This window comes from Pseudopipra pipra, chromosome 1 (assembly GCF_036250125.1).
Source record: "Pseudopipra pipra isolate bDixPip1 chromosome 1, bDixPip1.hap1, whole genome shotgun sequence".
Classification (NCBI taxonomy): Eukaryota; Metazoa; Chordata; class Aves; order Passeriformes; family Pipridae; genus Pseudopipra; species Pseudopipra pipra.
In genome coordinates this window covers 129,727,497-129,744,195 of record NC_087549.1, presented here as the reverse complement: position 1 = coordinate 129,744,195, position 16,699 = coordinate 129,727,497, and the positions used below count along the sequence as shown (strand labels likewise).

At 38.9% G+C, this 16,699-nt stretch overlaps 1 protein-coding gene across 1 annotated transcript; it reads right to left on the bottom strand.

Annotated features, from left to right (window-relative positions):
- Positions 1 to 9,071: 9,071 nt before the first annotated feature.
- On the bottom strand, positions 9,072 to 16,406 carry LOC135424950 (collagen alpha-1(XXVIII) chain-like). The gene is made up of 4 exons (XM_064676683.1): positions 16,342 to 16,406; positions 11,284 to 11,352; positions 9,299 to 9,379; positions 9,072 to 9,207 (listed from the first exon to the last, which is right to left on the bottom strand). Exons 1-4 carry the CDS (start codon positions 16,402 to 16,404, stop codon positions 9,160 to 9,162), a joined length of 261 nt encoding a protein of 86 aa, XP_064532753.1. The 5' UTR covers positions 16,405 to 16,406; the 3' UTR covers positions 9,072 to 9,159.
- Positions 16,407 to 16,699: the final 293 nt, after the last annotated feature.

The following is a 16,699-nucleotide window of genomic DNA, read 5'->3' as shown; positions in this document are numbered from 1 at the left end:
GTATTTTTCATCCTGGCTCTCGCTGCAGAATGTTTAGCAGCCTTTCTTCCCTTCTGACAGTTTCACCTGTCATGCTGCTCCCTGCCCCTGGAGATGGAGAGTCTAACATTTAAGACAAATGTTAACTTAGGGCCAAATCCTGAGTACTTGGTAGAAATCAAAACAAATAGATATGTCTCTAATTTTTTTAATGAATGTTTTATTAATCAAGTTACACTAAATATGGTAGTACTGTTAAATGTCTGTTCTCTGACTGTTCTCTCTCAAGTGGAGGATGTGGCTGTAAACTGGAGGCCATATTCATCCTAGATTTGTAGTCCAGGTGAGCAGTCTGCAGGGATTAATCAGAAATCATATGAAAATCACACCTGAGGATCTGAAATTTTTCCCAGCACAGAAGAGTGCTTCACCAGCATTTGAACACTTACCATTGGAAACAGCAGGCTTCACATATTCCACTGTAGGTTCTGTTGAAATCCTAGTGAAATTTGGTTAGTGTTTCAAGGACAGGTAGGGTAATCAAATCTAACCCAAATTTTCAAACACGGTTTAGAAAAGCAAACTCTCCTGTTCAGAAGCTGGCAGTCCTTCCATGGGAACAAGGAAGCTTTTGTTCTTACTTGTCAATGCTACCATGTTTTTTAGCAGAGAATAGGCGGTGTCTGTTTACCAAGATTAGAACATCATTTGTCAGTCTAATCAACAGCATCCTGCTTTTAAACTATTTCCCTGTCAGCCTCCAAAGCTGAATTTCATAAATTACGTTCAGACTGATTCAAGTAAATATTTCCAAAAGTCATTAGCCATGTTTCATTTTAGCTAAGCCTCATGATTTTTAAACATAGAAGTTGTCTTATCAAATGTAGATCTGAGTGTTCACACTGTTCCCAGTGGGAGAAGTCTCACACATCAGCTGTATCTTCTTGCTTTAAAACCATACAAAAGTACATTTGGATCTCATTAGTAACTGTACAACTCCTAATACTTTCTCCAGGAGAGTTAGATTCACAGACCCTTTATTATTTCATACAAACTTATTGTAATTGCAGAAAATTCCCAGTTGTGCCAGTCCGTGCATTGGCCAGCACTTCTTGATCAAGGAACTTTTAGCAATACCAGCTGAGAACCAGTACCTTGCAGATGTGTAGTGGCTCTCTGGTTTGATCTAATCTTTGCCACACCGATCAGTCCTGCAGCAAAGAGTTCCAATATTGTTGCATGTTTGTGGTTTTTTGGTGAGTCAGAGTTGTAGATTTTTTGGGTATAAAAAAAAGCAGGGCTTTTAAAAATATCCATATATACTGGTGGCAAGCTGCCACCCTGAATGCTTGGTCTCTGTGAGCCTCAAAGAAGTGGAGGGAGCATGAGTTATTCTTACATGTGGCATCTAGGAATTTTATTCCTGACATCACTGTAAAATGAGGAAACTATTACAAATGTTTAACAGCATGAAAAAAAAAGAAAAAGAAAGCAAGGTTGGTAAAAGGACATATTTGCTGCTGTGTCCTATTAGCCAAACATATTTGTGGGCTACATGTCTGGGCCCAGGAGAGACTGATAAAGCTATTGCAGCATATAAATGAACCAAAAATATTAGCTGGTCCTCTGGCTTTTGCAGTTAGACAAAGTTAATTACATACGTTCAGCTGGACCACTTGTCCTTTGACTTTTTAATATATAATTGCATCGTCTCTAAGATGAGCCTAAGGTAAGAAAATGCTGTTATGAAGAATGGGAATGTCCCATGCTAATAATCAGTCAGTAGTAGAGAGTGGGAATCCTGGATGGACTAGATGACTCCTGTGATCTTTTCCTACCTGAATTATCCTACAATCCTAAAAATGTCTCGTCAGCTTTGCAGGGAGATGTTTTGCACCTGCATGTTTTACCTTCAGCTCTTCTGTGTCCTGTTGGTCCATGCTGCTCCCTTCCGCAGCCCAGAGCGCCCTTGCCTGACCATCAGCAGGGCTGGGTGGTGCCCCTCTCGCCCTTCATGCCTCTTCATTTCTCCCTTTCCTTCCAGAGGGACTGTGGTATTGTGAAAGTTCTGCTTATTCTGAGTAGTACTACACAAAATATCTCTTTTCTGTCCCATTTTATAGAAGATTAAACTATCTTTTGCCTCAGTGCCATTTCCTTCATGTGGGAAAGGAACTGTTCTGCTAGATTGTGTGACTAACTATATGAGTTTGCCCTCCTTCCAGTGTTGTATCCTGGTTAATGCATACTGGAGTTTATGGTGGTAAGGGTCCCCTTCTCACTCTGTTCCTGTGCAATCACCGTTCCTATTGCTTGCTGAACGACGAGATCACGTTTCCTTGGTGTGCAGAGCTAGAAGGTTAACCCTGGTATTGGCACAGTTCCCTTTTACGTTACAAAAGCCCCTAATCTCTCACAGTCGTGACGTAGCTGCTGTTAAAAATGCCATAAAAACCAATCATAGGCAATGTGAGAACAGGATCAAAAATGTTTTTTCCTGCTTGGAAGTAATAAAGTGGGGCGTGTGCTGCCTGCAGAACCTGTGCCTAACTTGAACCCAGTGCTTATGAATTACTTGTTGTAACTCTTAAAAAGCAAATGCATAAAGGAAACAAATGCAACAAGGCAAGAAACACTTTCCCTTGATGTTCAGCAGCATTGTGCTCATATTTAGCATTTCACTGCTGTTTCACGAATACATCTGTTTCCTATTAGTGCAGGAAGCAAGCTGGTTAAAGCAAGCACTGTTGAAGAAACACAGCCAGTATCCCAAAACCACCAAGACCCACAGAAGAAATGTCCAAACAAATGCTTGCCACCCTATGATAACCAGCTGGCAAGTACAGCACCTGGAAAGATATGGAGATTATAGAATCATAGAATGTCCTGAGCTGGCAGGGATCCACAAGGATAATCAAAGTCCTACTCCTGGTCCTGCACAGGACAGCCTCAGGAATCACGCCATGTACCTGAGAGTATTGTCCAAACGCTTCTTGAACTCTGTCAGGCTTGGTGCTGTGACGACTTCCCTGAGGAACCTGTTCCAGTGCCCAACCACCCTCTGGGTGGAGAACCTAAACCTCCCCTGACAAATTTCAGGCCATTCCCTCAGGTCCTGTCACTGGTCACCACAGAGAAGAGATCAGTGCCTGCCCTTCCACTTCCCCTCATGAGGAAGCTGAGAGACCGAGAAGTTGGAGACCAAGATGTGCTACTAGCATGTCATAAGTGTGAAAAGTCAACATACACCTGAGAGTAAGAATAATCCTGATGTGACTTTTGGAATGAGTTTTATATCACAACTTCTAGATCTGATATTAATGCTGCCCTCTCCCATTGCAGCTATGTGATGAATAGGCACTACTGGGGTGGGCTCCCATTACGCAACAGGATGCTATGGAAAACAGTCTAAGATACATAGAAATAAAAATATTTCCCTGTGCAAAGTATACCAATTAAAAACAAACAAACAAACAAAAGAGTTGAGTGAAATGATGTTCCCAGAATGAAGCCTTGTTCTCAGGGCTGTAACAGAGAACAAAGCTTTACAGAGAATCATAGAATCACAGGTGTGTTGGGGCACTGCTCGTTTGAGCTAATTGGAGTGGTAGGTTCAGCTTGTGTCCCAGGGTGTATCCAGGAGGGATCATGCTGTAGAGGCACAATCCAAAAGCAGAGACTGAAATCTTTATTCCTGTCTCAGACCTCGTGCACCTCCTGCACACCAGCTCATGAGCTCTGGAGCCCTTAGCTTTTTATTTATTTATTTATTTATTTATTTATTTATTTATTGTTAGATTTTTTTCTTGAATTGCTAGATTCAGCAGTATTGCAATGGTTATAGACAAAGTGGGGTTCTGCAGGGGTGACTATGGGCTATGTTGCTCTTTGGCTTTAATAGTATGGTATAGTGCATGCAGGCCCTTTTTATAGTTGTTTTCCTGCCTTTATGTAAATATCTTAGGCCTACAATACTCAGAATCTGGTTTGCAGCACATCCTGTTTACACAATGTCCAGGTTAAACCAGTTGTAAGACAACTTATGAATTTGTCAAAAAGACCGAGGAGCATGAAGTATCTACAGTGGCCGGTAGAAAATGTAATTTGTGAGATGAATTAAGAGATGATTTAAAAAGTCCTCAACCTGCTACTGCTGCTGAGCAGGGTTTTGGAAGTTGTTACTGCAATGTGGCTTGTAAAAAGCTCTTGATGTCTTGGTGTTTGTTTTATAGAGGCATTTTGTTGTTTTCCTCCTGGTGGCACTGCAGGATAACACCGTGGTCCTTGGGACCCTGTACTACAGCTGCATCATTTAAGCATATCTTACTGACACAACAACTGCTGTAACGCTTGACTTGAGGACCATGACAACATCCTTTCTCCACGATAACCTAAATTACTGATGTGGACTTTAACTTACTTATGGGAACTTTTGTTGGGTGATTTTCTCTTCAAAGAAAAAAGGAAAGTTTCAACAAGCTTATGAACTGTAAATAAATCCAACACGACACTGAGAGTGTCAAAAAATCAAAAAAACCTGACGTACGACTGCTAAATTCTCAACAACTCTGCTCAAAGGATGGTTTTCACTCACACAAGTTCACCTCTGTGCTCTAGAATATCCAGTGAGTACTGTGACTTTTGGTCGACTATATTTACAGTTCATCCATAAGAAAAATTAAAATTTCTACTTGAAACAGTTATTCCCTTCAGACAGAGCTCAGTGCTGCCTCCAGCACCACCCTCATCACTATACTTTCTGCTTATTACAGAGATTTGTGTATTTTGGCAGCCTGTGTCTTAAGTAACTTATGATCTGCACAACTATGTGGTGTGCGGTCTGATGCCATCACAGTTGTAGTTCTCTGAGGGACATTGCAATGAAAATACTGATTTTCAAACCCAGATTTTATATGTGAATCTCATTATGCATTAATTAATTGGAAAATGCAGCCTCTCTGGTCAGCAGAAATATATCTTACCTATTAATTTGCAATGTAGTTAAGACTTGTAGAAGCTATCCTTTGAGAAAACATGATGCACTAGGGAGTTGCCCTGAATGAAGTAAGAAGTAGCTGAAATTGCCAATTATGTCATTAATGTAATTCGGAAGAATTGCTAGCTATTTGCCTTCCATGGAAAAATCTGTCCCCAGCCTCTCTGCCCTGCTCTCCACACCCATGCCAGGCCAAGACACCCCTGGGCCAGCAGGCAGCAACTACATGACAAAATCTGTGAAATCCTTCTCTGAATTGATGCTTTCCAGGTGCTGAGCATTTCTCTCCCCTGCAGCCCCTCTTCCTCATCCCTGCTATGGGAGGGGACATACTCAGGCACATCCTGGGGACTTTTTATGAATTGTTTATCATTTATTTACTGCTCTGGCAGGTTTTTTTAAGTGCCCTGAAAGCTTTAAGCTGCTGAGAGAAGAGCACCAGCCAAAAAACTCCCAGCAGCATCTGGGATTATCTGAGTTATTTTAAAGCTAATCCAAAACTCTTTTGGGGGGCTTACTCACATGTTGAGCCTTGTGCTTGCCAGATTTAGTCTTGTCAGAGCACTTATTAACCACTATTTTTACAGTAAGAAATGATTTTCTTTGTGTCCCAGGGTCAACCATGCCAGAAACTGGGGATCCCTTTTACAAAGCCGATAAAATGCAAAAATCTCTCTTCTCCCTCCCTGTCCATATGTAGGGAGGTTACAGCTGCTAAAAGCAGGAATTGTGGTACAATGTACTCTCCTCCTTTCATCTTAGAAATTGCTCTAAAATAGGTCTTATATACGTTAGAAAGCCAAAATAGAAAGTCTATGAATTACATTTTAGAGCCTTACCCACTTGGCTGAATTTCTGCATATTCCTGGTTAAAAATAAAAGTCACACTTAAGTAGAATTTGGCTCAAAGTTTGGGTTTCATTTATCCCTGAAGCTTAGACCTGATTCTGGCCCTACGAAAAGATATACTACTACTTCTGGAAGTAAAGACCTTTTATTTAGGGTAGTCTCAAGTAAAAACTTTAGTAACTAAATATAATTTATATTTCTCTGTCGAGCTATCATGTATGGTAGCTGAGATATCTGCTTATATTTGCCTGTGGGATTTCAAAACCTTGTTCTGCTACAGATCAGCTTCAGCAGCACCTGGAAAAGCTCTACATCATCATCATGGCTAGGCTTCGCGAACGAAGATTTGGGATAAGCTCTGCAACTGGGAAGGTAAAATGTCACAGAATTACAGAATATGCTGAGTTGGAAGGGACCACAAGGATCAAGTCCAGCTCCTGGCCCTGCACAGGACCATCCCCAAGAGTCACACCACATGCCCAAGAGTATCATCCAAACGCTTCTGGAATTCTGTCAGGCTTGGTGCGGTGACCACTTTCCTGTGGAGTCTGTTCCAGTGCCCCACACCCTCTGGGTGAAGGACCTTTTTCTAATATCCAACCTAAACCTCCCCTGACACAACTTCATGCTGTTTCCTCAAGTCCTGTCACAAGTCTCAAGAGTGAAGAGATCAGTGCCTGCCCCTCCACTTCCTCTCCTGAGGGTGTTGTAGCCTGCAATGAGGTCTCCCTTCTCCAGGTTGAACAGACCAAGTGACCTCAGCCATTCCTCTGGACCTTTCACCATCCTCGTGGCCTTCCTTTGGATGCTCTCTAATAGCTTAATGTCTTTTTAATATTTTGGTGCCCAAAACTGCATGAAGTACTCAAGGTGAGGCCACACCAGTGCAGAGCAGAGCAGAACAATCCCCTCCCTTGACTGGCTGGCGATGCTTTGCCTGAAGCCCCCCAGGACATGGTTGGCTGTCAGGAGGCAAGTCAGCCCAAGGAAAGTGAAATCATTACAAATAATGATTGCTAAGTAGCTGCAGGAGGAATACCAGTAGGTAATGGGGATGTCAAAGATCTCAGTGGTGGACCTACAGCATCTCATATCAAGGGAACTTAGAAAAGTTGCTCTAACTTGCAGGTAGAGCTGGGGTGTCCCAGCACACGCACCTGCCCATGAAGACTTTGGCCCTTTCACTGAGGGATGGAGGAAGAGGAGTTATTTGGTTTGCTTTAAAAAAAAAATTCAAAAAAAAAAAAATTCATCAAGTTACCTGTGCGAACTTGCTTTAAACTCTACTTTGAGAAGGTTGTGCTGTATGTACAGATGGTACCAAAAAAGTTAAGAAAGAAACCACACAAGAAAGTGCAGGAATGCTGCAATAAATCTATATTGTCCATAAATTTTTTCTTTCAAAATGTAGGTGTTGGTATCAGTCATGCTATCAGTAGCATTTTTCTTTTTTTTTTAAATTTTTTTCCCCTCCAAAGAATGTGTTTGACAGCCACTTCCAAATGAGGAAACTTGGTAAGAGTTTTCCAAGGATGCTCAAAACTGCAGTGCAGGAAATGTTGCATACCTTCAGTCAATTTAGGCTGACAGAGGAAATTTGTAGATGTAGAAGAAATAGAGGAGTGCAGACAGCAGGATGGTCAATACAGAGGCAGTGTTAATGAAACAGTCTGAATGAGCCCTAGGGACAGACAGTGACTGAACTGGGTTAAGGGAGATGAATTCAATTAGATAGTTGTTAGCAGGAGACTGGTACAGCTTCTCAAAGTGAAAAGCTGCTGCTGTTCTGTGATAAGCAGATAGGGTACTATTTTCCTGTTAATTTTCCAAGTTTTCTTCTGAACTCTTAGAATCAAGGATGTCAAAAAAATAATTCATCTTACAATCATCAGTTCTATAGGGAAATCTATGTTATTCACTTCTTTTAGTTTTGTGGTTTATACCATTTGGCCTGGTCTAGCAGAAGATGTAAGGATTTAATGGTTAAACTATTCTGACTTTTAAAATTCGCCTTTGACATAAATAAAGGATTTGTTTGCCAGTGGAAACTGTCATGCTCTCAGCAATGATGATGTGTGATTTTACACTACTCGGGAATAAAGCAGACGTTTGGCAAGCAGGGCCCTCTCCTGGTTTATTGCCTCCATGACACCCTTGAGGAGACAGAGCTGCGTGAGTGACAGAGGAGCCAATGCTGCCAGTCACAGCTGATGCAGATTTAGAGAAGACTGGTCCTTTCAGCAGGGACTTATGTGCTTTTTCGTGATTTACTAAATATCAGAGCATATATAAAGAGTGTGAAGTCTGTGGATACACAGAAAGATCTGAACAGAAAAGGATGCTCATTTCGAGATAATCTGATTTGAACAGCATACCACTTTTAAATAGCTTTATAGCCTTTGTTTTTACCTCTTCGCTAAAGAAAGTTTAGTCAACTCTGCATGAAAGTGGAAAATAAAGCAGTGGTCTTCTCTATAGCACTGGTTTAACTGCATTAAGAAGATTCCTTGTATGCATGTTAAAGAGTAACTTTTTTTAAAAACCTTGTTAAGTAGCAAATACTGTTGCTATTAGTACTTACTAAAGCTTGTCAGCTTTACCCGAAGGGTTTTCAGCAAATATTATCAAAGATATTGCAAACCCATAACTTACATCTTCATATTTATTCCCAAACTCATTATCCCCAGTATGTCCTTGCCCGGAGATCTGTAGCTGAACACAACAGCTAATCCCATCCCCAGAGCAACTGCCCAGGCACAGAAGATTAAAACAGATTTGAAAATCCTGCAGATTCCTAGACTTCCTTGCAATGGGCTTTGCTACTGTGGTTTCCAGGTGCAGCTAAAGGTAAAATATTCCTGGTAGGTATAAAATGAAGTGGATCATCATAGTACACATAGTACAAGGTGATATCTTTCAGTTTTACTGTTCCATGTCTCACAGAAATTAATTGTGCCCTCTGATGTTTTTTGAGTAAGCATCATAATAGTTCTAAGTATAATAAGAACAAGATGTTTTCTGGGGCTGCTATCAGTTTTTTCTTTTCGAATTTAAAATTCACTTAACAAGGCCAGATTTTTGGAAAAAAAATTTAAAACTTTTAAACTACTTCTTCTCTCTGAAAAAGAGAAGTAGTGTGTTGTAGTTGTTTGTAGTAGTTTGTTGTGTGTTCTAGTTTTACGAATGCTGAAATATTTATTTATTTATTTATTTATTTACAAAAATGCAGGGAATGCATTGTCCCATAAACAACTTTGTGTAAGACCACATAACCTTTAAACATTTTTCCCCAAATAAACTCCTATTGATTCAAATTAATTAATTGTTAAAGTAATTTACATACTTACCATAAGACCAGGTTCACCTTTTCTTCCCCAAGTTCCCTGAAAATGTGTACAGTGAGATAAATTAACAAAAGCCAAATTTGTCTAATTTCTATTGAGTATAATTAAGTAATATGAAAATATGTTTTACCTTTGGTCCTGGAGGTCCTGAGTCTCCAATTTCTCCTTTGGCTCCTTTGCTCCCTGGATCACCTTTATCTCTATAGTCTCCCTAATTTAAACTAACTGTGTTAAACTCATAAACTCAGTCATAACTACAGTTTTGGTGATTGTTAGAGCTGGAGGTAAGATAAGCTTTTAAGATGAATTTACTGATTTCTGCGTGTGTGGCTGGTTTATCTTTCATGTATTATGAAGAGAATATCTGAAAGCAGGCTCTCATAGAAAGCAAAATGGACAGTAAAAACATCTTTAAGAAATTTCTGTGGAAAATTATCTTAGTTTGGCAAGGGGGCTTAAAGACATCTTTGTGCAAATGTCAAGAATACGTAATATTTACTGTTCTTTGATTTTCTTGAACTCTAAAACAATGTTTATACTGGACCTATGTTGATTCAGACCTATGGAAAGATGTCACTGCCTCAGATCAGCCAATGTGCTGAAACTCACACCAGCTCTGTAGAGAACCCAAATGAAAAACTGCAAGCTTGCAAAGAACAAAGGAAAAGGCATGCTTGGACTGCTACATCCATTGGAAAATACATAGTTTCACATTTAGAAGCAATTCTGCGCTTTTTCCCTCAACTGACTATACCTCCTGATTTCCAAAACCTGGGAGGGTTCCATATTATGAGACAGTTTTCACATGATGCAGGTATGAAACATCCTGTAAATAGTTTTAGGTTCTAAATCAGACATTTTTTCAAGAAGGATGTTGTTCAGGACAGTTTTTTTACTTCTCTCTGGAAGTTACTAACCAGCTTACATTGCACTCGAAACTTTAAAGCTTAGGAATTTATCTAGATTACTGTCCGTGTTCATATTATTCCTCATTATTACCCAGCCAATGGAATCACATAGGTAGCTCCTGTGTTATAGCCTTCACTGTGGTGATTGTTACCTATTTTAAGGAACCCTTTTGACTCTCTCAGTCTGATTCTGATCTTATTCAAACTGGTATAAACCTGAAAATTGTACGTAGCTCCTCCACAGCTGGTTTAAGAAAACCAGTCTCAACTAAGTAAGCTCTTGAAAGGCAGTTCCTGTTCTATTTCACAAAATCATAATATCAAAAGCAAAGGATATCACTTTCCATTACCTGTCCATGAATCTAACCTCATCAAAGTTAATGTCAGCATTAATTATAATAGGAAAGCAAATACGATCTGCTGACTGCTGTGGTGCTGCTACTCTCTTACACATAAATATACTAAAACCTGATCCCTTTGGTATTTGGCATACATATGAAATTCCTGCTGAACTAAACCATTCCTTTTCATGTGTGACAAGTCTGCTGTATTAATAACAAACAGAAAAGTGAGTATTTGGAGAGATTTACATTGGATCACAAAGACTAATCAATATACAAGATGAGTATAAACGGCTCCCTTCAGAAGCTGCACATCTGAGAATCACTAATAAATAAACGAAGTATTTAAATTCTCTTTGCTCAAAATTTGTTAGATGTGAATAGGTAAGTGCAGAAAATTCTCACAATTTTTATATCAACAAGAAAGTTGTTCAGTAAGGAAAGATTCAGTCTTGGGCTTCAATCATTGTAGGAAAAAACAGGAGTCAAACAAAACAAAGTCCGTAGGAGACAGTCAAAAAGCAGTTTTTGTGGTTTTTTGGTTTTTTTTCAAAGCCTGGCAAATAAAAGGACATTTTGTAATACCTGAAAAATATTTAAAATAACTGAATAAATAATTTGACTAAAATTATTCTCCTGCTAACAGGTATGACCTTGTTTTAGATCCTACTTTGGAGTGTGGTCCTTAATGACAATTAGGATTTTCACAGACTCCAAAACTGACAGTGAGTAGTAGGCACTTACCTTGCTAGCTATACAAGGAAATGTCTTTGCCTTCTGTTTATCCTCAAAGACCTGTCACACCAAATGATGAATAAAGGAAGAAAATCCCCCTTTTTTTTCCTTACCACAAACTTAGGATTTACCTTTGGTCCAGGAAGGCCAATTCCTATTGATCCCTTTGGTCCTTGAAGACCTTGATTTCCTTTTTCTCCCTGAACAGAACATGAAATTTAATTTTAAATGAAAATTAAAGTAAAATCTACGTTGTCTCTATTTACTTTAGAACATTGTGCATCATAGAGAAAGCCAGATATTTGTATTGTGCAATGAAGTGCACAATTTTCAAGATAAAATTGGTCTGAAACTGGAGAAATAATCAATTGGCTATAATTCAGAACATACATGAAACCTTTTAAAGTATATAATGAAGAATTTATTCCTGATTAACTAAATGAAAATTGTCATTTCACTAGAACAGGTGAAATACAAAAGTAACCTCACTGAGGCTCAGACAGTTATTCATTCTGTCTACAAGCAGTAAAACAAGATCCAACACAAAGGTTCTCTGGAAATACACATCCAGCATCTCACCCAGACTTCATTTTTCTGCTCTTAAGTAAATAAGAAGACATCTCTGCTTTTCACAGTGTGCTGAGCTGAACATCTTTCTGCTGATACTTCAAAAGACAGTATGAGTTTAGTTACAAAGCTCAAATTTGTTTGTAATGATTGTTACACATGCCCTGCTGCATGCACACAGACTTGAAAAGGATGTCCATGCTAGCAGTGTGGTCACACAACGTTATAAAACACAGCTGTTATATAAAATACAGAGAAAACTCTTCACAGCAGCTAGCTTCCAAAACTTTCTTGCTTTATTTAATAGGGTAACACAATTTTTTTTTTTCAGATCAACTGCTGTATGCATTTTTAAGTACAGCTAGAGGTGATTATATTCCCTTCACCATAATTTATATTACATACATAATTCACATAACAGCAGTGCCTGGTGCAGATACCAAAACTAACTCCAGAGAATGTCAATGAGATCAGGAGCAGTTATCACCTGTACCAAACCTACCCCATGAGATGCAAGTCCAAGGTTAGTCAGTTCTGTTTTTCAGTCAAGAGCTCTCAGACTGTCCCACTAAAGCATCTATTACTAATACTTGTATTACTGCTCACAGATGGGCCTAAAGGGTTGAATTACTCATAATGGGCAGAGAATTACAAAAGTGTTTCCAAGTATCAAGACTCGAGCCTTTACCAAAGGTGCACTACTGCAGCAGGACTGGCCACTGACCATTCCTGGTGTGCTGGACAGGGGCTTACAGATTTCTGCAGGCAGAGAAGCAGCTGCACGTGCACAGCCATGTCAACCTTTTCTTCCTGGTATTAAAGGCTTCTGAATCCCACGATTTGTGAATTCACCAAGAGTCAGGCAATGAGATGCAGCTGCTTGAAGACACAGTGTACTATGAATCACGTCCGTGGATGGTGTTCCCTGTCCAAATTCCAGATTTGACTGAGATCCTGCTGAGGTGGGAGCTTCTGCTTGCATTGTGCATTGTGGTCTCACCTTGTGCTAAAGAAAGGTCCCCACTACACTCCACATCTCCACTGGAGCACTGCCTTTACAGCCTTGCCCTGTGGGAGCCTCTTGGTCCACTAGCCCTAACTCAGGGAGCTAAAACACTCCGCTTGTGACAGGCTACGTATCACTGACCTGCTAACTGCCAGCCTCTTGCCTCTATAAGCAGAACCTCTCCTGTTCTCCTTTCCCCAGTTTCTTACAGCAGCAAAAATTCAGACACCATTATGGAGACTCTGGAGACTGGAAAACAGAATATGGTGCACTAACTTACACAGCTGATCCACCAGGGGCAAAAAACAAATTTCCTGCAAATAGGAAATACTCCTAAGGCAATGGGATGCACAAAGCAATTTCTTTTGCACTGTTGTAGGAACTCATAGTGGCTATTTAATCTAATTTACTCTGAGTCACTTTTTAGCAGGACTGTGCTTCTTGGGCCCTTCATTTAGGGTTTAATGGAAATGGCTTTTAAACACAGTGAAACAGTGTGCCACCTTGTTTCAAGGCTTGCTGTTCAGCAGTGGCTTTGACTATCTTTCCTGACTAGGGCCATCACACAGCTTCCTGACCAACACCTTTGCAGGTCTGCAGAGCATATACATATGAACGAGAATTAGGATATGCTGTGTATTCCAGTGGCCCTTCACTAATAATAAATGTCAGATCCAATAAAACTATAGATTTATTGCTGCTGTTTGTTACTGCCCATTTGACATTGTTAGGAGGGTGTTCAGATAATGAAAACTGAATGAGACCTACTGTTCTAAACAAATTCATGCCTTTACAAGTGACATGTCTCACAAGCACACATATGAGTTTCATCCTTTAAAATGTCAACTGCAGAACCAAATCCTGCTTCCACTACTTGTGCAATCAATCAACATTAGAAGGATTTACCATAGATGCCATAACAGAACATTTAGTAAAACCCTAAAAGTATGCTATATTAATTTAAAAATATTTATAGCTTTGTCAGTTCAATCCATGTACCTAATTAAATTCAAACTTGACCATCAGCTTTACTATAAAAAAAAAAAAGTGGTATGCATGTAAAAATGCAAACCCTTGAATTCCTGACCCTAATATCCCGCTATATTATGGATCAATAATCAGTCTTCTACACAAAAATGTCATTCTATGAACGGAGTGCAGATTTGAGAATGTCTAGACTGCGGTTTTGAAAGGAAACCAAGCATAAAAAAAGAAAACCTGTAAAAGTAGCTATCAACATAAAGTTACATGAAAACCATCTCATTTTTGGCATTCCACTCTTACCATATGCACACTGAGATCTCTTACTGTATATAAAAAAATACTTGGAGTGATATTGATAGCTCAAATGCAGGACGATAGTACCTTTAAGCTGATGAAGAGTGGCCAAAAAGAATGAATCTTGACATGTGAAGAGATAGAAAGACAAAATAGACAGATAGAAGCTCAACAGGCATCAGTATGTGGAGGAAACAGGTACACTAGAGCAATTTGCCAAAGCTGCTCAGAAATAAGCTATTCCTAAGAATTATATAAAAATAATCATAATTTTTGAAGGCAGTTGTTAAGGGAAGAAAATTGAAATGGCAAGATTGTACCCATACAACTCATGAGATGCTACAGAAACAACAGCAGCTGAGTTTCATCCACCACATCATCACAGTTCTGGTTTCAAATCCAATGACAAAGACCTTCCATAACCAGAACACGTTACTTTCCAACATCCCTAAATTCCAGATCCTTATGTTACAAACATACGTTGGTCTGACTGTGTGTCAGTGAACTGTACTCTGGCACTGGAAAACTTTGATAATGAAACTGAGGTCTCTATACTTCTAAAGTGTGCTTTAGATATGTATTCATAGAAGTGCCAACATAGCATCCAAACATACATCTCTGTATATCTAAACACATAGAGAGAGAGAAACGTATGTAGATAGATAGATAGGTAGATAGAGAGATGTGAGCATATTTTGGGTAATGTTTATATTTTCTCACAAACAGAAAAGATATTACATTATTTGTATTATTTTTTCATGTATCATCCGACTTATTTGCTGAAACATTTCTGTTCAGAATGGTGATTATGCTTTTATAAATAACCTCACATACTCATAGAATTAACAAAGATACATCCCAAATATTAGATTCTAGAAATACAGCAGAAATGGTTATTAAGACAGGCAGGAAATAGTTTTCCTATAGATGACAGAAATTTTTCTGGTTTTCAAAAGAATAGAGCAAAGAGCCTTCAGAGATTCAACAAACAAAGGGAGAAGACAAAAGAAGATAAGTATTTTATGTTCTCACATTAAAATACATAATAGCTTTGTGGTTACTGTTAGCAATTAATATAGAGGCAAACTGCAAATGGATCAGAAACAAATGTCTAGACAGTCGTGACTCCTAACTGCATGGAGATCTCTGTCTAGAAAAGCCTGGAAACAAAATAAATCAGAACCCGCAAAAGTGACTTATACAATAAGGGGAAAAGAAAGAACATAATAAAGTATGTTTTTGTGCTATGAAACACCTCACAGTGAAAAAAGGAAGGTCTCTGCAGAATAAAAAGGGAAATGATTGAAGAGAAATATAAAAACGGAAGACATTAAAGATGGAATCAAAGCAAGTCCTGAACAAAATAAATTCCAAAGGAATCTGTACTTTTCTGGTAAAGCTTGTATGAAGTAATTCTACAATGAACCAAAGAAAGATTCTCCTCTGGATGATTTTTCAAACAATATACATTTTTATAAATTTGTTTGTTTGTTCCAGAATGTCATTATTTTCCATCGAAGACCTGTTTGTCAACGAAATCCCCAGTGGCTTTAGTGTCTACAGCCAATCGCAGTATAGAGAGACACTTTTTCTAGCCCAGCTAGAACAATGCCCCTGTTACTGACTTCCTGGTGGTTTGACAACCTAGACTTGAAGACCTGAGCACAACACCCCTGACCAGGAACATATTCCATCATATGCTCAATTTTAAGCACACTGATTTAATAAAAACAGGAGAAACTTGGGTTGTTCTTCATTAGAGCCTCCAGTTTTAATAATTTTTTTCTGCACATTTATGACAAGGCAATTTAATAACTTTGAATGTCCAGAATATGTTGTCATGTTCGTGTTTCTCTTTATAAGGAGAGAAGTTGTGGTTATGGCTTGAACTGGGTGAATAAAAATCTGATTAAGAGTATGTGGGAGACTACCTAATTTCTTTTATATTCCTGTATGTGCTGTTTAAAACTCATTTTAACATAGTAGATCTCTGCTACTGCCTTTTAGAAGTGCATTCCAGAGAAAAAACTGCTTATTTCCTTTGGAGCATCCTTTCAATCTAAGTAAATCAATAAGACATGGCAGAGATGAGCCCATTTTTCCAGGTTAAGTATATTTGTCATGATGAGAACAATAGGAGAGCAATTGGGTGAAACCAAAATTGAAAACTCAGCAGATAAAATAAATAGTACGTAATTTATTAATAAGAAACTTAAGAGTAAAATGAAATATTGCAGGTGTTCACTTACTCAGTGACAAAGAGGAAAAAAGACAATCAATCTCCTTAAGAGTCAGTTTTAAGAAGAAACTGGACAGATATCACATTAAGCTGTATTACCTTGCTTCCTTGTATGCTGTTGCCAGGGAGTCCAGGTGGACCAGGCAAGCCTTTCCGTCCCATAATACCCTATAACAGTGAGGCAAAAAAAGAAGGCTTTGTGGAAACAGCACAGGGTGTCACACATTTGTAGCATTTTGACACTCAGTCCAAACTTACTATTATTAAACAGACTATGTCAGTATAATTTACCAAGGTACTGAAATTGCTGCAGCAATTGCAAAGGAAATCAGTCACGTCCGAAAATGCTCTGTCGCTTATTGCATTTCTGTAAGGGGTTGGTAATAGCAATGTTTCTTAATTCAGATACCAGTTTATACAAAAGGGCAGTGGAGACTTCTGTTACTCTGCTAATTCT

Excerpts from the sequence above, each read along its gene's own strand:
- LOC135424950 (XM_064676683.1), bottom strand. The coding sequence starts at position 16,404 with ATGGGACGGAAAGGCTTGCCTGGTCCACCTGGACTCCCTGGCAACAGC. Across the intron at positions 11,353-16,341 it reads ACAGCATACAAGGAAGCAAG|GGAGAAAAAGGAAATCAAGG; the intron begins GTAATACAGCTT and ends TGTTCTGTTCAG. Across the intron at positions 9,380-11,283 it reads TTGGCCTTCCTGGACCAAAG|GGAGACTATAGAGATAAAGG; the intron begins GTAAATCCTAAG and ends AGTTTAAATTAG.